The 20,931-nt window shown below is 36.7% G+C and overlaps 3 protein-coding genes across 6 annotated transcripts; 2 read left to right on the top strand and 1 right to left on the bottom strand.

Annotated features, from left to right (window-relative positions):
- The first annotated feature begins 114 nt into the window (after positions 1 to 114).
- Positions 115 to 7,100, top strand: LOC132180742 (phosphatidylinositol 3,4,5-trisphosphate 3-phosphatase and protein-tyrosine-phosphatase PTEN1). Of its 4 annotated transcripts, none has more exons than XM_059593663.1 (9): positions 115 to 663; positions 820 to 915; positions 1,754 to 2,068; positions 2,897 to 3,073; positions 3,682 to 3,795; positions 5,025 to 5,213; positions 5,770 to 6,006; positions 6,350 to 6,451; positions 6,813 to 7,100. In XM_059593663.1, exons 3-9 carry the CDS (start codon positions 1,793 to 1,795, stop codon positions 6,966 to 6,968), a joined length of 1,251 nt encoding a protein of 416 aa, XP_059449646.1. In that variant the 5' UTR covers positions 115 to 663; positions 820 to 915; positions 1,754 to 1,792; the 3' UTR covers positions 6,969 to 7,100. The 4 variants fall into 4 exon arrangements, with proteins under 4 accessions (XP_059449646.1, XP_059449647.1, XP_059449645.1 ...); XM_059593664.1 differs by having other exon boundaries at positions 1,789 to 2,068; XM_059593662.1 differs by lacking the exon at positions 820 to 915.
- A 2,114-nt stretch (positions 7,101 to 9,214) lies between these two features.
- On the top strand, positions 9,215 to 17,730 carry LOC132182369 (probable ubiquitin conjugation factor E4). Its single transcript, XM_059595599.1, has 16 exons — positions 9,215 to 10,370; positions 11,607 to 11,811; positions 11,973 to 12,124; positions 12,218 to 12,509; positions 12,692 to 12,844; positions 13,642 to 13,845; positions 13,945 to 14,057; positions 14,163 to 14,277; positions 14,669 to 14,758; positions 14,880 to 15,083; positions 15,202 to 15,297; positions 15,430 to 15,552; positions 16,582 to 16,674; positions 16,819 to 16,983; positions 17,158 to 17,247; positions 17,378 to 17,730. The coding sequence occupies exons 1-16, from the start codon at positions 9,511 to 9,513 to the stop codon at positions 17,555 to 17,557; spliced, it is 3,135 nt and encodes a 1,044-aa protein (XP_059451582.1). The 5' UTR covers positions 9,215 to 9,510; the 3' UTR covers positions 17,558 to 17,730.
- A 677-nt stretch (positions 17,731 to 18,407) lies between these two features.
- On the bottom strand, positions 18,408 to 20,870 carry LOC132182673 (uncharacterized). Its single transcript, XM_059595981.1, has 4 exons — positions 20,652 to 20,870; positions 20,469 to 20,530; positions 19,452 to 19,590; positions 18,408 to 18,912 (listed from the first exon to the last, which is right to left on the bottom strand). The coding sequence occupies exons 1-4, from the start codon at positions 20,763 to 20,765 to the stop codon at positions 18,775 to 18,777; spliced, it is 453 nt and encodes a 150-aa protein (XP_059451964.1). The 5' UTR covers positions 20,766 to 20,870; the 3' UTR covers positions 18,408 to 18,774.
- Between the last annotated feature and the right edge of the window lie 61 nt (positions 20,871 to 20,931).

Here is a 20,931-nt window from a genome sequence, read left to right on the forward strand (position 1 = left end):
GTATCGATTAAGAAACCGTTTAATCGAAAATTATCGATTAATAACCGATAAGAGCTAAAACCGGACCGTTTTAACCGATATCCACCCCTACCCTTAACCCCATACCAAAATCTGCCTCCGTTTCAGCCCCCAAGACTCTTATTTCCACCAATGATGAACTTGGAATTCCAATAATTGAATTTTCAATTGCCGTTAAAATGTCAGTTACGCGGACATCCCCCAAAGTCCCCGCCATTCCAACGGTCGATACCAACCCTTTCTCTTTATATATATATTTGGATGAAATAGATAATCCCAACTATTTTTTTTTTTCCATATCTATTTGTATAGATTGGCCTAAGTTTTCGGCCAGATTTGCTCCAAATTTGGGGCTGAGGGAAAATGGTCCAAAACCCTCCAAAATTAGCACTGAATCTTCGACCCAACTCCACAAAAATGGAGCTCATTTTCACCTCCAAGACCTCCCTGACTTCCTCATCTCAACCCCACCAATTTTCCCATTCCCTCGCCAAGCAATTTCTAGGGTTTCCCAAAATTTTCTATTATATGTCCTATTCGGTGCCCTAGAATTTGCTTCAATTTTTTTTTTTTTTCTTTGTTATGATATATTTCGGATGGGGGTGTTTCAAAGTTAGTGAATCACAAGCTTCATGTTCAGCTCAGGTACAATTTTCCTGTTCTTTTTTTTTTTTAGGTCCCATTATCCTTATTCTATGTTTGGTTGCTGAGAAAACTAGTTCTGGAACATGACAAGTTTTAGATTTTTTTAAACAATGCTTCAAAATTATGATCTTTGTTTTTTGCTGAGCTTCTTTTCAGGAACCGAGGAAGGCATTGTTGTTGAAATTTGGGTTTTATTGAAGTTTATACTTTTTGTTGAAATAAGAGTTATATTGGATGAATATTCAACTCTAGGTGATAATTTTAGCTCTACGTTATTTCTTTGACAATTTTATTTGTATGATCATGACAATGACATTATCTGCTTGGAGAGATTGAGATATAATGGATAGATTAGAAATGTGAAACAATTTTGGTGTTTTACGGTTGAACTTCTGGTGGTTTTGATTCTTCAAGGTATTGCATATTTGCCACTATGAAGAAATGGATAGTGAGTGGCATTGAATGGCCTGCGATATAGTATAATCATCGGTTAGAAATTCGTATGTGTGTGAGATAAATCAACTGAAATTCATGAACATGTAAGAGCCCACCCCTCAACATGTAGTTTAAGCAATTGATAAAGAAATAGTTGATAATTATTATCCCATCAAACAGAAATTGAAGAAGAAATTGATTTTAAGAAGTGGTTTGATCAGCCACAATTCATAATGATTGCCATATCTCCACAAATATGTTCATGTGGCATGGTTGTGAATGTTTCTTGACTCTGCAATGTACACCACACCTAATAAAGAACTTTTGAAAAGAAAGAAAGGACGCAGAGCACCTCAGCCTGCTCAGCGACAGCGTTACCAATAAACATCCTCTGTAATTTGTTGGCCAGGTTTATCAAATTGTTTGTGACTTTGTCCAATGTAGACCTTCTCATACGTCCAATAACTGTAGCATTTTTTTTCCGCTACAACTCTATTCTATTCTTTTTAAAGAAAGAGCAGTTGAATAGCTCAAACTGTATCAACAAGCGTAAAGCTCACTTTTAGAAAAAGATTGGTAGCAGTGGAAAACCAGAAAGATTAATGTTTTTGCACATACAGTTCATAATTTATGGATTCAGTAATTTTTTTAACAGGTAACTTACCATCTATAAGTTGCTTGCCATATCAGCCAAATGGGGTTGAAATCTTCAAGGCCGGTGCCAGGGAAGGTTGAAGGCATATGTTTTCAACATCATCTGGTTAGTTATCTCAGTCAAAACTATCTCCGTAACTTGGTATCTAAGCAAAGAAGGCGTATGCTTGTTGATGGTTATGATCTTGACATGTCATATATCACGGACCGTTTGCTGGCAATGTCGTTTCCTGCTGAACGTATGAGAGCAATGTATCGTAATCCTCTCTGGCAGGTCAAGTCTGTGCTGGACATGAGACATCAGGGGAAATATAAGGTGGACATTTTCAACCCTGAATCATCTACTATATCACCTCATGTACCCTGATTATCCATTCTTTTTGTATCTGTGATAATCCAGCTGCTGTATCTTTTCATACTAGTAGTTTTATGTAAATAAGTCTTTTCTCTGTAATATACCTATATTATTAGGTTATTGACAGACAATAAGAGAACTTTGCCCCTCTGCTGAACAATATGTTCCTTGAAAGTTGTGTAATATATTATTATGGATCAGTCAGGAATGCAGAAGAAAAAGAATCTTTCAGGTTTTCAACTATTACTCCTGGGGATCAATTCATAAATTAGTGGGTGAATGGCAATATCTTGGGTCCTACAGCTTGGCCACATTATGCCTGCTATATAATAAAACAGCATATTGGATATAGCATCAATGTCACTTACTTTAACAGTCCTTTTCTTGTTTTTTCCACATGTTATATGTGTCAAACTTTCTATTATTCTTATGATAAAACTATATGTGCTCCTCAACATTATATCATGTGTCGCTTTACTCCTGGTCAATGCTCATTGCATAAATTACAGGGTACTCCTAGATGTAATGCTCAGAACACTCTCTTGTTTCACACCCCTTTGCTTGCCCATATAACAGCTGTGTTATTCTATGCTCTGCTCTGATTTTATGGCTGTCAACACAATCACTAATATTGCTCATAAATTTTATTTCTTGAAACATGCTGCATAGAGTTGTTTACTTGTCAAACCTTTGGCATTATACTACCCATACTCTCTCTCTCTCTCTCTCTCTCCGTGCGTGTGCTCGCTCTTTGTAAGTATATAACGTTGCTTTAATGGTATATTGCAGATCTACAATCTCTGTATAGAGGAAACTTATGACCCATCACATTTTCATGGCCGTGTGGAGACATATCCTTTTGATGACAACCATGTTCCGCCTCTCCAAATGATTAAGATTTTCTGTGAAAGTGTATATTCATGGCTATTGGGTGACCCAAAAAATATCGCCGTTGTACACTGCATGGTATTCATTGCAAACTTGCCATTTAAATTTTGAAGAGGGTCATTTATCTGTTATTTTTTACAATTTTTTGTAGTTTTCATCTTCTCAATATCCATCTAGAGCTCAATCAATGTTATATAAGAACTGCAAACTAATACATGCTCAATTACAGCTTCACTAGTCACTTAGCTGAGCATAACATATAGACTGGTTCACGTTTATATGGGTTGGTGACACTTAAGCCTGATTTCTTCTAGCTCTTAGAAACGGGTTCCATGACATTCAATTACCTTAATAATCAACTTAAGATGCTTGTAGCAGTGTACTAGTTATTAACCCTAGCTGCTTAGCATCTAACACAAATATCTTAATCATTCTTCTGTTTGTTATAATATCTTAAGCTTGGTGTTTACTGAAAGATCAGGTTTATGATTCCCATCTGCCTGTTTTCCTTATTGGTGTAACGATGTATATGCTCTCCATAGAGTTGCATGGTGCAATCTTACTGTCCATTGATTTCATAATAACTATGGAAATATATAACATGCAAAGTTTGCTTGTATCTGTTTAGCAACCCAATATGTTTTGTTTTGGCCTCAGTGTTGGTGGTCCTCACTACAGTTTTGCAGGCAGGCAAAGGTCGAACTGGCTTAATGGTATGTGCCTATCTGGTTTATACTGGCATGTCAGCAGATGGGGCTCTTCAGTTATATGCAGATAGACGGACCACCAATAACGAAGGAGTAAGTTATATTAGGTATAACACGACAATTTGAAATGCCAAAGTTATCGTGATGTTGTGGTAGTTGAATGCAATGTCAGCTGCTTGATAATTTGAAAATCAGCTCCCCTTCATTCACTGAAAACCGCGATGACCTGGTTTGTGAAAATTGTGGAACTTGGAATTGCTAGCCAGAGGAAATGATTCAGATGTATGAATTAGGCAGTAAAGCACTGTCAATAATTAGAAAATTTTATGAAAATAATTTGAGTAGTGCAAAAATATGGATGTTTGAAGAAATAAACAATTATATAATATTTATTGTCATTCTGGGACATTTCAGATGCATAAATTATTCGAAGTTGGTTGAAATATTTGGGATGTTTGTCAATACTTTATGATTAATTGAATTACAAGTGATCCATTATGCTTCATTATTTTAAGTCAAGTATGGTTTTGCTGTTAATTCTATATACAAGAAGTTGAAATGATATCAGTAGGGAATTGGTTCTTTTCCTTTTATCTGTGGATGGTTCTGGAGTACATTCATAATAAATTTGGCTTCATTTTACATATTTCTCCCTCTGAGAAGTAGCTTTCAGCCCTTCCGCCTTCCCCAAAGTTTTGACATCTATTACAAGAGCCCCATCAATGAGACAATGAAGAGTTCTTTCAAGTTGGTCCTCTGAATGATTAACCCCTAGATCCATTCCTATATTTATGGCCAGTGGAAAGTCAAGAAAGGACCATCTGCCAACAAGATGCCAAAACCAATAATGGTTTTGCAGTGTTGAATGGAGACCGCAACTGCACCAGTAAGAAAAACCATAGCATGATTAAAAGCTGCTGCAAGAGGGAAGACCAAATAGGTTCTTGGTTGACTGACAAAACAAGATCTGTCACAAAGGCTGTCTAGTACAAATCTATAGATCTATTTCTCAAGCATTCTTTTATAGTTATTGAAGAATTTAATGATAAGATCCATAAAAGCTAGAGGAGCCAACTAACTGCAGCTAAGAAACATGCCAAATAGAAAGACATGGTGTCAGACCTGTAGAAGAAAACAAAAACTTCTTACTCACTTTTGATATGGCTCTTTCAGTATTTTTTAGTGAAAGAAGATGCCTCTTTCAGTTTTTTTTAGCTTTGCATAATCTTCATATGTTTCTAATAACGTTTTTTAATGGATGCTATGGATATTTTATGATTATAAATAATAAATGAGGGCATTATTCTGTATGTATTGAACAGGTTTCTATACCAAGCCAACGTCGTTATGTGGGATACTGGGAAGATGTACTTTCTTTTCCTAGGGGAATTAATCAAGGACTTCCAAATGTGAATTTACCTAAGCCATGGAGCAGAGAATTGCGGCGGATTCGACTTCACGACTTGGTTGACACCGACTCAATCTTCTTTGTGGTCTCAGAATTGCAAGAGGTAAACACATCTCAACGAGTCGAGTTCTTAGAGAGGGAAGGGCTTTTATAATTTGACTTGGATTTGTTTTTCTCATTCACAGAACTTGTTTTGTAATGATTACAAGGAAATCTTCATACTCCGAAAACTTCCTTAAGATTTTATTTGTTTTCATTAAGTTGAATGCACTATGCATTTATTTCATCCCTTCATTAATGGTTATCTCATATCTTAATTAGTACTTTTCAAGTTTTTTAAAATTCAATAGCAAGGGAAAATGGCATGATTGGCTTTTGGCATGACTTGTGACTTTCTTATTTCATTATTTCATAACTAGGGTTTGAGTTTTTATCTAGTTTGTTGACGCAACATAAGTTGTTCAATCTGCATTGAAAAGTGCATGCTGTTATCTATTTTTTGTTTTTCTTTCCTGTTCCCATTTTTCTTGTTTTGGTTTCTCCCGCAACAATTCTTGATTTTGTTCCTCGAATTTTTTGCTAGTCAGAATATGTTTTGGATATTAGTGGGTTAGCTTCTTTTATCTATCTGCTAAGAACTTTTTTACCCTTGTTGACAGATACCCAATCAGCTGTACCGCCCATTTATAGAAGTCTCGCGGGGTTGTTGCAGACAAATTAAGAAGGGACATCAAAGATCTCACAGCCCTCGGTATTATCTCTCTTTCATCAAAGGTGATGAAGAAGGGAAGGAATCAGATTTAGAAGAACCACGTGTTGTAGTCCAAATGGACACTGAAAATCCTATAATCTACCAGAAGCCATGTCTTGATCATTATTTCGATAAACCTTTACAAGTAAGTGATTTATACATATAGAGACATACTTATTGTGATATATATGGGGTTCAGTATTATCATTATTTTGCGATCATGAAGAATCATAAAGCCAGAATTTTAGTAATATAATATGATTGGACAAAAAAATTATCTTGAGAGCTTTGTACATGTGAGAGAAGAAATAAGAACAGATAAACTCCAACTTTCTACCTCAAATATTTTGGTTCATGATAGGTTTGGAGAGCATTGAGAGTCTCTATGCCACATGGGCTTCTTGCAAGTGTTCATAACTTGAGAAATTATCAAAATTCTGAAATTTTCTTATGATGTTGTTTGAGTGTGACCATATTTGATTGAACAGGTTACTGGAGATGTGCGTGTCATATTCTACCAAAAAATGTTTGGAGGGCGTCTCTTCTATTGTTGCTTCAACACAGCTTTTATTCGGAACAGCTTGTTGCAGGTACTTTTATGGTTCTCTACACATTGCTGTATCAGCTTCTATACTAAGAAGAGAATGCTAATCTATACTAAGAGCTATAGTCACAGAATTCTGCCTGCATTTTCTACTTCTCTTTTCTAAAGCCCGAGCTCACAACGGTCCAACGTGTCAGTGCCGCCAAGTGCTCGTGTAACTTGAATAAGAAATAGTTTAGGATTCTAGGAACATTCATCATATTGAGGAAATACTCTGGTGGAATAACTTTGAATTTGCAGAATGCCTTTATCAGATTCAAAAATTGGCTACAACTATATATGAGTTTCATAAAACATTTGAAGCTGTTGATTAGTTTAGTTATCTTACACTTTCTGAAATATTACAGTTTGCTGTTGGGGATATGGATAAAGTTGGGAAAAAAGGAAGATCAATATGTGGCCCTGCTTTCTGCTTGGAGTTGCTATTTGGTCCTGCTAATGCAAAGCACTCTTCATGTACTACATCCAATGATGATGATGTTGAAAGTGAGGACTTGTTCTGAATTCTTAACAAAAATCTGTATAAAGAGATGATATTGGGTCATTTTCAATTTTTATTTATAAAATCTTCTCACAAGGTGGCCCATTTGATAAATGCTGCATTCTTATAGCAATATACAACCTGTTGATCTGGCTGTCTTACTGTCTAATTTTTAATTGGCGAAAAGTACTAAAAATAAAAGAATTTCGTGTATTTTAGTATTAGAGAGTATATTGCAAAAAGTGAGATTGCTTTCTTGCCTTTTATGGTAAGGTTTTTTTTTTTTTTTTTTTTTTTGGGCCCTACTTAGGTTTAGCGTTTGAAGACCAAACACGTAAAAAAAAATTATAATTTGAAAATGTATAAAAAGAAGAAACTTTAACTTTGTTTTTAAAAATCGGGGATAAATGCAAAATTGGTCCATATAGTTGGCCTAATTTACAAATCAATTATTGTGGTTTAAAAAATAATTTATAGATCCCTAAGGTAGGACAAAATAATATTTTATTCCCCGAACTCATTTTCTGTTAAATAACTTAACATAAACCGTTTCAATTCCACCTCACACCCAATAAAAATAAGACGCATGTTCTTTTTTATTTATGCTTTTTAAAAATAACAAACAAGCTTTTTCACGTCATTTTGAGGCTCCAGCACACACTTCACATCAAATTAAATAAAAATAATCCCTTTATATTCCCCCTGTGTCGCCCTCGTCTTCATTTTCCCCACCAATTCACTGTCTATGCCGTCTTCATGTTTGATTCTAAAAGTTGAAAATCCACAAAAAAATAAAAAAGGCTGCCAGCCATCACCCAATTTTTTCCTCCTTTATTTTTATTTTTATTTTCCTTTCCTAAGATACTCTTTTGTGGTATCCACCATTCGTACTCTGTGTCTGATGTTACTACAAAATGATATCTGATGTTCATCATTATGCATACTAGTAAACATCACAAGGGGGGGGGGATAGATTGTTTTTTATGCTCATAAACAATTTTTGAAGATGCTTCAATGCCCAAAAACAAATCCTAATTTCCATAGAAATATTGCAAAAAAAGGCAAATGCTCAAAAATCTCAGAGAAACTCACAGATTGAAGATGCCCAAAATCTTAAAAGTGGAAGTAAAAAAACTCCAAAGCAAGGTGGCTTAATTATCGTTATGACGTTTCCGAGGATTCTTTAACGGCGATTTCAATCGTGTTACGAAACTCAACAGCTTACCTGGAGATAGACGCAAGAATCGGTGGAGAAGATGAAGACAACAGTCACACAGGGAGATATGAAGGAATTAAGTTTATTTAATTTGACGTTGAGTTTATGCTTGAGCCTCAAAATGACGTGAAAAAACTTATTTGTCATTTTTAAAAGCATAAATAAAAAAAGAACACGTGTCTTATTTTTATTAGGTGTGAGGTGGCAATGAAACAGTTTCTGTTAAGTCATTTAACGAAAAATGAGTTCAGGAGTAAAATGTTATTTTGGCCTACCTTAGGGACCTATAAATTGTTTTTTAAACCACATAGAATGATTTGTAAATTATACCAATTACATAGACCAATTTTGTATTTATCCCTAAAAATAGCGTCCCATGTTTTAAAATCACATATGTCAAAATCACATACCCAAACAAACCAAAGGTCAAATTGAAGCAAAATCGGCTAGGTGTACCTCTCTAAAATGAATATAACTCGAGAAAAAAAAAAAAAAAAAGCTATGTAATCTTAATTTAATTATTATTAAATGTTATCATTTGAGTTAGTAGATAAGTATTGCTAACATAATTAACAAAATATCTCAATTTTAAGCCGAGTTTTCTCAATTAATTTAAAACGTTGATTAGTCTTTATCTAAACTTGTGCCTTATAAACTTTAAAATTGATGTGATTTTTAAAATTACCATTGGATCAAAATTTAAGTATAATTTATCTAAAATTTAATGGTAATTTTAAAAATCACATCAGCTTTATTGCTTGTTACAAACACTTTTTGGTTTTTAAAAAACCAAACAGAATTTTAAAAAAAAAACCTCAATACTTCCAATTCCAAATAAATGTCGTATTAGAAGAATACCGGTATAATTGAAAGACAAGTGATTGGGTTTGGAATAACTTGAATAAAATGTCCTTTCTGTGTAAGATAAGTACAATTAACAAAGTAGGTTTCTAAATCTGAATAAATTTTTTATTTTATTTATTATTTACGGTTAATTTATATACATGTATGTTTTTTTCTTAATTTACTCGAAGTTTATAATCAGTATTTTCCACAAAGACCTGGACGACCAAACCACTGTCGACTCCTACCTCCCAATCACACACACACACACTGCTCTACACCCTGACTTTTCCTACTAATCCACGATTTCACCGTCAAATTCACATACGCATCTGTTTGTTTCCCGGGAAAATCTCCCCGTTTTTTTTTTTTCTTTCTTTTTAAACACGCCCACCTGATTTGTTATTAGTTCTGTCTAACACTACGTATTCAACTCAGGTTCTAGTTGTTTGTTTTCCAAGAAAATTTCACCCATTCGAACGGAGAAAGAACCATTTTGCGCACTATGGCGACCCCAAAACCCCAAAAGAGGTCCCCGGAGGAAATCGAGGACATAATCCTCAGGAAAATCTTCCTGGTATCGCTGACCGATTCGGCCGAATCATCAGCACCGTCCGATCCCCGAGTCGTCTACCTGGAGATGACCGCGGCGGAGATTCTGAGCGAGGGCAAAGAGATGAGGCTCTCGAGAGACTTGATGGAGAGGGTCCTGATCGATCGGCTCTCGGGGGGTTTCGTCTCCTCCGAACCGCCATTCCAGTACCTTACCGGGTGCTATCGGCGAGCCTACGAGGAGGGCAAGAAGATATCTTCCATGAAGGACAAGAACGTGAGGTCCGAGATGGAGTTTGTGGTGAGGCAAGCGAAGAAATTGGCGGTGTCGTACTGTAGGATTCACTTAGGGAACCCCGAATTGTTTCAGAATGCGAATGCGAATTCGAAGTCAGGTTCGAGCAATTCCCCGTTGTTGCCGCTGGTTTTCGCGGAGGTTGGGGGCTCGATGGACGGGTACGGAGCTGGTGGTAGCAGTGGCGGGACACAGTGCCCACCTGGCTTCTTGGAGGAGTTCTTTAGGGACTCGGATTTCGATAGCTTGGACCCCATATTGAAGGGATTGTATGAGGACTTGAGGGGCAGTGTGCTCAAGGTCTCGGCGCTCGGGAACTTTCAGCAGCCTTTGAGGGCTTTGCTGTATTTGGTTAGCTTCCCGGTTGGTGCCAAATCGTTGGTGAATCACCCGTGGTGGATTCCCAAAGGCGCCTATTTGAACGGCCGGGTTATCGAGATGACCAGCATACTGGGGCCATTTTTTCATGTTAGTGCTCTGCCTGATCATGCCATTTTCAAGAGCCAGCCTGATGTGGGGTGAGTGGATTTTCGTGTGCGGTGCCTGGGCTTTTGTTGGTTGCAATTTTATTTTTGTTATACTGGTTTCAAATTCTAGAATCTTTGGTTTCTGATTCTTTACTCAGTTTACTGTTGTAGAGAACAAAAGTTTTACTCAGTTGAACATTATGCAGCTGTTTGGCTTAACTAAAATATGCTATCTTATTTTTAAGAACCAAAAACAAAGGGACTCAACTTCATATGTTTCTACCACCCGTGCTTCTTTGTTTCTGAGCAGCTATTGGACTCTATGGTTAATGCATGTGTTGCTCTGTCTGTAAATTAGGACACTGTCTCATCTATTTAGTGTGATTGTCTAAAAAAAATTAAATTAAGAACTGATGGATGTTTAATATTGTATAACTTTTATAGCACTTCTTCAACCTCTTAATCTGCTTAGCCTTTTACTGATTTGGGTAAACTGCAGCTCGGTTTTGGATTGAAAAGAGGATTTAACATTAGAATGAGATTGTTTTCATCCGCTTATAAATACTGGAACTGAGCTCATTCTGTGTCATATTCTAGGTAGAGCACGGTTGAGTGTTATTGATATTGGTTTAGGTTCCCTCATGCAAATGAAAAGTAGGTGATGATATCAAGGGATTTGCTCTCTGATGTATTGATGTTGGTTTTTTAATGTTGCTTCTATTGTGTGTAGTTGATTGATCCATTTATCAAAACAAGATGTTGACTGTATACTATCTTAAAGCTAGGATATGAAATTACTGCATTGTTGTGTTATATGCCGTTCTGAGATTAAGTTTTTGAGTCTCTTTTGATCTTTGTGGGCCTTTTCTTTTGCTCAGTTTAGGATCACTGGATTTTTTCCTTCCTTTGGCAAGGAAGTTATTTTCTCTTACCTTCAAATTGGAATAAGTGGAAAACTAAAAGGATGATATGTGGTACTGTTGTTTGTTCCAGTTGGATGTAATGTAACCATACAATTAATGAGGGTTAAGATAAGTGATTGCAAAGAGTATGGCTTTGATTCTTGTTTCTTAAATTTTGCAGCTTCCTTTGGATGATTTAGTTTATGGATGAAATCCTATGTTCCTTTAGTTGTTTTTTCCACTACGCTCCCAGTTCAGTAATTTCTTTCATGCTTGCTGTATTTTATTCCTATTGAACATGTTAAATCTATAGCTTTGGACTGCTCATGGACAGATATTTAAGAATGATTTCTTACTAATGCATTATTACTCTGTAAAACACCAGACAGCAGTGCTTTTCAGAAGCATCAATTCGTCGACCGGCTGATTTATTATCCTCATTTACCACAATTAAAACGGTTATGAATAACTTATATGATGGTCTATCAGAAGTTATTCTCTCACTCCTTAAAAATACGGACATCCGTGAAAATGTGCTCGAGTATCTTGCAGAGGTGATCAATAAAAACTCGTCGAGGGCTCACATCCAGGTACTTTCCCAATTTTCACAGCATTGTTAATGTTGCAGTCACAATATACTAACAAACTTATTATATCTTTTTCTCTACTTTTCTATGGATAAGGATATTTTTGGTAATATTGTCACATTCTTTATCCTAATTTAAACTTGCACTGTATACATCACATTTAGGTTGATCCTCTATCGTGTGCAAGTTCAGGCATGTTCGTCAGTCTCAGTGCTGTTATGCTTCGGCTGTGTGAGCCGTTTTTAGACGCTAGCTTAACAAAAAGGGATAAAATTGATCCCAAATATGTATTTCACAGTAACCGACTGGATTTAACGTGAGGATTTCTGTTTAACGGACTTTGATTTTCTACTCTTAAGTTTATATTCATATCTATTGTCTTCTAATTATTTTGGTGATTTTCTATTAGAGGGTTGACTGCTCTTCATGCATCATCAGAAGAAGTTGCGGAATGGCTTAATAATACCAATTTGGGGAAGACTGATGGCTCTAGACAATATACTGATGGTGAAAATCGGTTGCTTCAATCTCAAGAAGCTACCAGTTCTGGCAGTGGTGCTAGTGGCTCCTCTAATGCAAAGCCAGCATCAAGCGGTGATAAAACTAAATATCCATTTATTTGCGAATGCTTCTTTATGACTGCAAGGGTGCTCCACTTGGGTTTATTAAAAGCATTTTCTGACTTTAAACATTTAGTTCAGGTAATAATACATGCTTTATACATGAGTAGAAATAAATTGCCACATTATTATTACTTTGTTAGGGCTTAGTTGTCATTGCTAGTGAGTAAGTACTTACTGTAGTCTGTTAAAATCTAAATTTTTTCATATATACTATTACTGTTTTTGACGGACTGATGGAAAGTAATATAAATTTATTTTAGGACATTCAAAGGTGTGAAGATACTCTCTCTACTCTTAAAGACATGCAAGGGCATGCTCCTACTCCAGCATTGGAGCCGGACATTTCTCGCCTTGAGAAAGAAATAGAGTTGTATTCACAGGAAAAACTTTGTTATGAAGCTCAGATATTGAGGGTATGTCAGCTCTCTCTCTCTCTCCTCGTTCATGCAGACATACATGCAGTACCCATGATTTTGATATCCTACCACTCCTTGAAGTTCATTTGAATCATGTTCTGGTGGAGCATGGAGACCAATGGTTTGAATGCATTGTGGTGAAAGGTGGCATCCTAGTGTCATAAGTTGGATGGTCAGTGTATCTTCTAGTTGTTGGTATTCTTATCAACTGTGGAGAAACCCTGTGATCATCACCTTCTTGATGGACTGTATTCGTTTTCCCCCCGGTAGTTGTCAATCAGGGCCTGTACTTGAACCAAACTGAGGAGCCTCTGAGTTTCAGTTTTGCTAGATTCCACCTTCTACATCTTAGTTCGAACTTTTTCTATTTTTGTTTTTAATTGACAGTTGTTCCTATTTTTCTTGCCCTTCTCTAATATTCCATTCAAGGATTCCTCTCTTCTTTCTAAAGTAGTTCATTACTTTGGGCAAAGGATTATTAAAAATAATGATAATTTGCTGTATTTATGAAGTATGGATGCATCATGTGCTATCATATTTCTTTTATTATACACTGGATTATCAGATGATGTCTTTGTTTGCATTCACAATTTTTTTCCCTTCTTGGAACTACCTACCTTGAATCTAGTCCTTTTCAAAAATTATTTATTTATTTTTTCTTTTCTTTTTCCTTTTGGTGATTGGAAGGGTGCTTTCAACCATGTATCATTGTCAGTTTAATTTGTTAAAACTATTAAAGGACCTTTTTTCTTCTGATTATTGACACTACTGACCCTTGTATTTTTTTCCCTTAGGATGGAGCACTTATTCAGAATGCTCTTTCTTTCTACCGGTTAGTGGTGGTTTGGTTGGTTGGCCTGGTTGGTGGATTTAAGATGCCTCTGCCATCCGCTTGCCCAATGGAGTTTGCATGTATGCCAGAGCATTTTCTGGAAGATGCCATGGAATTGCTTATTTTTGCTTCCCGGATTCCGAAAGCTTTGGATGGGGTTTTGCTGGTAGACATCGAGTTGAAAAGTTTTATTCTTAACTTATTCTCTTCCTTCTCTCCAGAAGGTTTTCCGCTCTATAATAAATTATTTGTTCTTGCCTGGCAGGATGACTTCATGAACTTTATTATCATGTTCATGGCAAGTCCAAATTTTATTAGAAACCCTTATCTCAGAGCAAAGATGGTTGAAGTGCTAAACTGCTGGATGCCACGTAGAAGGTCTTCTTTAATTTTTTTTAATTGTAGGAGAGATTATTAAGTGCCCCTTAAATTTTCTAACTTAATAATGATGTGTCTCTGGCATTTTGTCTATTCCATGTGCAGTGGCTCATCTATTACAGCTACTCTATTTGAAGGGCACCAACTCTCTCTTGAGTATCTTGTGAGGAATCTTCTGAAGCTCTATGTTGACATTGAGTTCACTGGTTCTCACACGCAGGTGATTGCCACATAATTCATGTTTTTAAGGGTATAGAGGTAGTTGCAGTGACAATTTCAAGGGGCCAACAAATCTGACCAAAAAACAAATGTATAGGCTTTTTTGTCATTTTATTAGCTGTGGCCGCCTAAAAAAATTCCAGTCCAGCCTGGCCCTCCCAAACTATTACCTGGCCAAGAAGGGTAGATTGATGAAAATGCACCGTTAGAAAGCTGAGGGGGCTGTGTCACAAAGCCAGCTCTGACCAATGGCTAACGATCCTTTCCTCATTCTAGCTTTTGGAGGCCCACATTTACCTTTTCTTGTGCATTCATAGTCTCATCCATCTGTCACTGTTGTGGAGTACAGGAAGCTGTTGTTGATTGACCTGTTTGTTTTTTATCCTGTGCAGTTCTATGACAAGTTTAACATCCGTCACAATATTGCCGAACTTCTCGAATACCTGTGGCAGGTCCCTAGTCATCGTAATGCTTGGAGACAGGTAGAGCCTTCTTCATGGACTGATTCTCTTGCTCTCTCTCTCTCTATTTGTGTGCACGCACGTGTGCATGCACATGTATGTGTCTGTCTTTGACTGCTACTTGAAATTTATACCATTCCAGATTGCCAAGGAGGAGGAAAAGGGTGTCTATTTGACTTTCTTAAACTTCCTGATTAATGATAGCATCTATCTTCTCGATGAAAGTCTTAACAAAATTCTTGAACTGAAAGAGTTGGAAGCCGAGATGTCAAATACCGCAGAATGGGAGCAAAGACCAGCCCAAGAGAGGCAGGAGAGAACCCGACTATTCCACTCCCAAGAGAATGTCAGTTTGACTTTTTTCTTCTATGATATGCATAACACATACATATGTAAATTATATGCATAAGTCATGAACCTAGAGTACCTAACAAATGGAAATTGCTGGGTATTGTTATTGTTAGATTATCCGGATTGATATGAAGTTGGCAAATGAGGATGTGAGTATGCTGGCATTTACTTCGGAGCAGATTACAGTTCCTTTCCTACTTCCTGAGATGGTAACAGCTTTTCCTTTCTTTACTATCTATACATGTTATCCCCAACGGTTTCAGTGGCTAAAGTTGTGTTTCTGGCCATTTTTGCGTTCTTAATTCTTTACAACCATTGCTGACCCACCTGCCCCCTTCCAGGTTGAGAGAGTGGCCAGCATGCTCAATTATTTTTTGTTGCAACTTGTGGGTCCCCAAAGAAAATCTCTTACTCTGAAAGATCCTGAAAAATATGAATTCCGTCCAAAACAGTTGCTTAAGCAGGTTGGTATCAAGTAGATTTCAAGTTTCCTCTTTTGTTGAACTTAATATCTCTTATAAAGTGGAGATATATTATTTGAAGCCAAATAACTGGGTTATACTCAGTGGATTTGTAGTTTTAATACCAGTTTGACTGAATGAGGTCTGACTGCTTATGCTTATTTAGGTGTCTGGTTAGGTTAAACTTGGACAATAATACAAAACCTGGCAGGGTCCGAGCTTACCTTAAGTTAAATCTAATCTAGGTATGCAGTAAAGAACCCTGTTGTATCAGGGGTTTGGTTAATCTCAATTTTCAAAGGGTAAATCGGTTTTAAAAAACAGATTTACTTTAATTTGAATTGCATCCAAGATTGAATTTAGCAGGCTCGTAATTCATATTGACCAGTGAACTCTAGAATGGTGATTACCAATTAAGGTTGTGATCGCCATCTTGTGTTTGAAGCTTTTGTGTAAAGTGAAATGTGGTTTAAATTTTTGAGCTTGTTGTATACTGATTTCTATGGGTGCAAATTATATATATGTATAGACAAGGCAACGTGGTTGTCATTGTGGATATGTGCAGAAGTTGGGTGGGACTGAGAGATTGAGCTCAACTGTGTCAAAAAATGGGATATCAGTAGCTTTTTCTTTTTGAGGGGATGAATAGGGATATCGGTATTTTTGTTTCTTTTCCTCTCCACATGAATTGGACAGGTTGGATTAGCAATCTCTTGGTGGTTTGAATAAATCATTAAGATGATAAGTAAAAAATACGAGTTTGGTAGTGAAGCTGTTGTAGAAGTGTCATCTGACACTAATTTTTGTGTTGTGTTTTGTTGGAACATCTAATTTAGTGTAATGCTTAGCGTCGAATATGTAAGAGTTTGTGAATTCTTAGTCCTGCGATGGAAAGCTGATATACAGGCTTGGCTGGGAATGACACTGTTCTGTCAGCCACTCAACTCTCATTTTGTACAAAAATGTTTATGTAATAATGCTTTTATAGCCTGCCAGAAATACATGCACCAACTTTTAATGGTTTATTTGTAGATTGTCTACATATATGTTCATCTTGCAAAGGGTGATACGGAAAACATTTTCCCGGCTGCTATATCAAAAGATGGTCGATCATACAATGAACAGGTAATTCAGCTGCGGCAAAGAGTTCATTAATTTCTCTTATTTGACAGTTATTGTTTAGACTCGGTAAGAGATGTTTTCGGTTCTCCATCTCTTCTGAATCATATGGTTGGCTGAAAATAATTTCACAATTGGCACTTGCTCCAGTTATTTAGTGCTGCAGCAGATGTTCTGCGAAGAATTGGTGAAGATGGAAGGGTAATACAGGAATTTATTGAGCTAGGTGCCAAGGCCAAAGTTGCAGCTTCTGAGGCAATGGACACTGAAGCTACTCTTGGAGAGATACCTGATGAATTCCTTGACCCAATTCAAGTATGTTCACTTCTTTTTGTGGATTTTTGTCGTTCTTTTGATAACTTGAAGGGTAATGCATGATTATCATATCAGGATTTGAAATGCAATTGCACATGTAATCCATTTTGTAACCCAAGCAGCCTTCTCAACCACCACTTGTTGACATGTGATTATGTTTTTTGTTTGTGGCAGTACACTTTGATGAAGGATCCAGTTATCTTACCTTCTTCAAGGATCACGGTAGACCGACCTGTCATTCAAAGGCATCTTCTTAGTGATAATGTATGTATGCATATCTTAATTTTTGAGGGGTTTACTGCTCCTCTCTCTCTCTCTCTCTCTCTCTCTCTCACTTTTTTATATATAATAGCAAGAATAATGAGTATGGTGATATGCTTGATGTGATCTGCAGACTGACCCTTTCAACCGTTCCCATCTTACTGCGGACATGCTGATTCCAAACGATGAGTTGAAGGGAAGAATTGAAGAGTTCATCAGGTCCCAGGAAATGAAGCAGCATGGGGAACGCCTTAGCAAGGAGAGCATCAAGGCGACAATACAAACCACGAATAGTGAAATGTTAATCGATTAGGACTGTAGGATTCTGAATTTTGGAGATTCCTATGATGGGGGACGAGACGGACAGTGGAAAAGTGGATTTGTAATTATTTCAATGCCAGTCATAGCATTTATATGTTTAGAGTTTTAACATTATTTTTTGTAAAAATTCAATGTAAGAAAAGCCGGTTATGGGCTTAATGATAATATTTACGTTTCTGAAAGTAGGCTCTTGGTGGGTTTGGGGTCAGAGAACAAGTTTTGTCTGTGCACCACATTCTGAGAAACCTTGCTTTGACACCATATCTTTCCAAAATCACTTCTCCCTTTTGTTAAAAAGGCCAAATGAAGATGGTCCAAATTGTTGGGAACTTGGGACGCTGCCAACTCCCAGTACTTTCGAGTTACAGGCTTTGTGAGCATCTAGAAACGTGTAGCATTGTTGTGTACTCTACTCATTGCAACCACTATGATGGATCCATTATTGTCGTCCCTCTTTAATTTGAAGTAACAATCCGTGTGGCTAAGGGTAGAGCGTAAGACTTTGAAGTGACTTGAAGGATGGCCAAACCCCCCCTTCGTTTTACGCTTCTGAGAGGATAGCCAATCACCCATTGCACCTTTTATGGGTGGTTGTAGCCACTCTCCATTAACAAGATCTAGTGGTGGTGATGCAAAACAAACCATACCAAATTTGGTATGCACAAGAACAAAGTCATCAATCTGGGGGTCACAATCTCCCCACGTGGTGGTTAGAGGTAGCGTTGATCAATGAAGAGGGAGAGGGATAAGGTTTCAAAATCTCAAAATTTCCCAAATGAACGACGAAAGGAAGCATTCGTTTGTGGCACTGCCATGTCAGCGCATAAGAGCAACACATAAAATTTTTAAGCATGTTTAGCATTTCTCTTCTGAGTTTTGGGCTTGTAGCCGTCTAGGTTGGTTGAAAAATATAACTAAACATGCAATACATCAAATATTAAAGAAAATAGGAAAAAGTCAATTAACAAGTGCATTTCTTGTAAACAACTTCATAAACGAAGTGGGCAATCCTCGACCCATGCTCAGAATCTGCCATATTGCCTTGTCTCACCTGGGTTTCGACAGCTGAAAGTAACATATATCAAGCAAATCACTTCTGTTTCCGGGAGTGGCTTATAGAGGACTTCTTTTCGTGTTTTGTGTCACTTTTTGAAGCCGCTTTCTGCATAAATTCTTAAACTCACAAATGGTTGAACTGCTGGTTCTCAATCAAAGCTTAGGTGTAAACACGGTTGCCTTTCGCTTCGCAAACTCTTGGGCAATGCTAATCGCACTCTTGCTATGACGCAGAGAGAACTCTGCAAGTAGGATTTGGCTTTCTTCCAATGTCAGATCACCATGATAGCCCTGTAAATATAGTGCAACAATTATTAATATCTGTAAATCGAAAACAGGTGCAAAATCTGTAACTTAATATTTTCTAGTATGTAATTTTTGACAAGTGTCCAACATGAACTTCTTCTTTGTCCTTTACAATGATGATCCCAACGGATTAATATAACATTGAGCATTCCCTAGTGTGTTTATACTTTAAAAATACATACAATGCAACAACTCCAGCATGCTCTGGTAATAGGTAAACATAAACCCATTTAAAACAGGTAGAAAACTGAATTTGGCTTCTCCTTTAGATACAACAAATTTATTACAACTTTTAACCAAGTCAAACAGCTGTATGAGGCACTGAGTTTTCAGTTTGGAAGCTTTACAAAAGACCAATAGCCAAGGCATCGACCTTTGGGTTCCTTTAAGTTCAATATAAATGAATATAAACTAATTCAAAAATAAAACGATAATAATCAGAGGAAAATAGCAGTCATGAATCATTTTCCAAAAAGAAGATGCAGTTTACATTTCTTTAATGTACTGCAGGCAATAGTCATTACCAGGCGTGAAGTTCTGTCACAAACAGCATGGTGCATGAGGATGCCTGCTGCAACTGACACATTGAAAGAGTCCACCATGCCTTTCATTGGAATACTGCAATGCAAATCTGACAACTCCAGGGCTTCATCACTTATCCCCCTGCAAGAGAGATTAGCCACAAAATTTAGAAAATTACATGTACATTTGGCAAGTGTTTTGATTTGAAAAGAGTTCTTGATGTGATAGAAAATAGAGAAGTGCTTTCAGTGGGATTCACATTTGAAAAGAGTTGGGGTCCACAAAATAAAAAATTTTGGTAAACCTTTTAGTGTTTAGTGTTTTCAAAGAAAAAATAAGCATGTGTTTTCTCAAAAGATTTCTGAAAGGTATGGGAAGTTTTCTAAAAAGTGTGTTGTGTTTTTTGTTTTTAGAGAAGCGTTTCGTTTGATAACTTTTTTTTATATGTAATTGGCCCCAAGGGGAGGTGGAAGGGAAGATTTGAATTGGTGACCTCTGCTTCATGAGGTTTGATTTCTAAGTGTGTTTTTGGGTTTGAAGAGATAGGCTTTCCAAACAAGTAACCAAACAAGTCCTACAATTTTCAAGAAACATAAGTAACAAAATGACTATCTCTAGGTCAGGCAAAAATCTTTTGCAGGTCATCCTTCTTTTTGCAGGCTGGCATCAAAATGCCATCGTAGATATTTTCATATTTTGTGAGAGTAGATATTAATTTTATCACAAATCTACAAATACATTTCAAAAAAAGAATAAAGGCTTTAACTAAATTATGAAGATAAGAGATCACATAAAACTCTAGTAATTATCAATTTCCCCTTTTTAATGCTTGTTTTAGATGGTTCGAATTTTTCCAGAGGGCATAAAAACATGAAACACAATACAACTTGTAGTTATCAACTAGAGAACATTAGCTGATCATAATGAGCATGAGCAACCAAAATTGAACCAAAAACCCAGATGAAATCATAATATGCATCCTAATTTTGAGAGCAACTAATAGGAAAGAAGGTAATTACCTGTTCTCATTCCCAACTACTATTGCAGTTGGGCATGACCAGTCCATGTCGTATATGGATACCTAGGCATAGTACCAAAGAGTCAGCCAAACACAACAGCTTGGATTTCTCTACTAATAGTATTTACTCAAAACACCTTTTTCATCGACAAAAATATCACAAAAGGAAAAGATTGATCATTACCGCATCCATTCCCACATGTGTCGTTGCTATTCGATAACCACGTGACTTAAGAACTTTAAAGCACTCTTGGGTGGAGTTCCAAATTTCAATATCCAACCATTTCTCTGCGCCCATGCTAACATGGCGGTTATCTCTATACCTGCAACCAGAATGCAGATTGCGTTGGCAAAGAAAAAGAAAATCACTTTTGGATCAAAACAGTCGATAATTAAATGTAATTGACAAGAGGCTACCACGACAAGATAATGGCAGTCATCTATACAAATGGAAGTTCAAATCT

Source organism: Corylus avellana, chromosome ca5, assembly GCF_901000735.1.
Source record: "Corylus avellana chromosome ca5, CavTom2PMs-1.0".
In the NCBI taxonomy this organism is placed as follows: domain Eukaryota; kingdom Viridiplantae; phylum Streptophyta; class Magnoliopsida; order Fagales; family Betulaceae; genus Corylus; species Corylus avellana.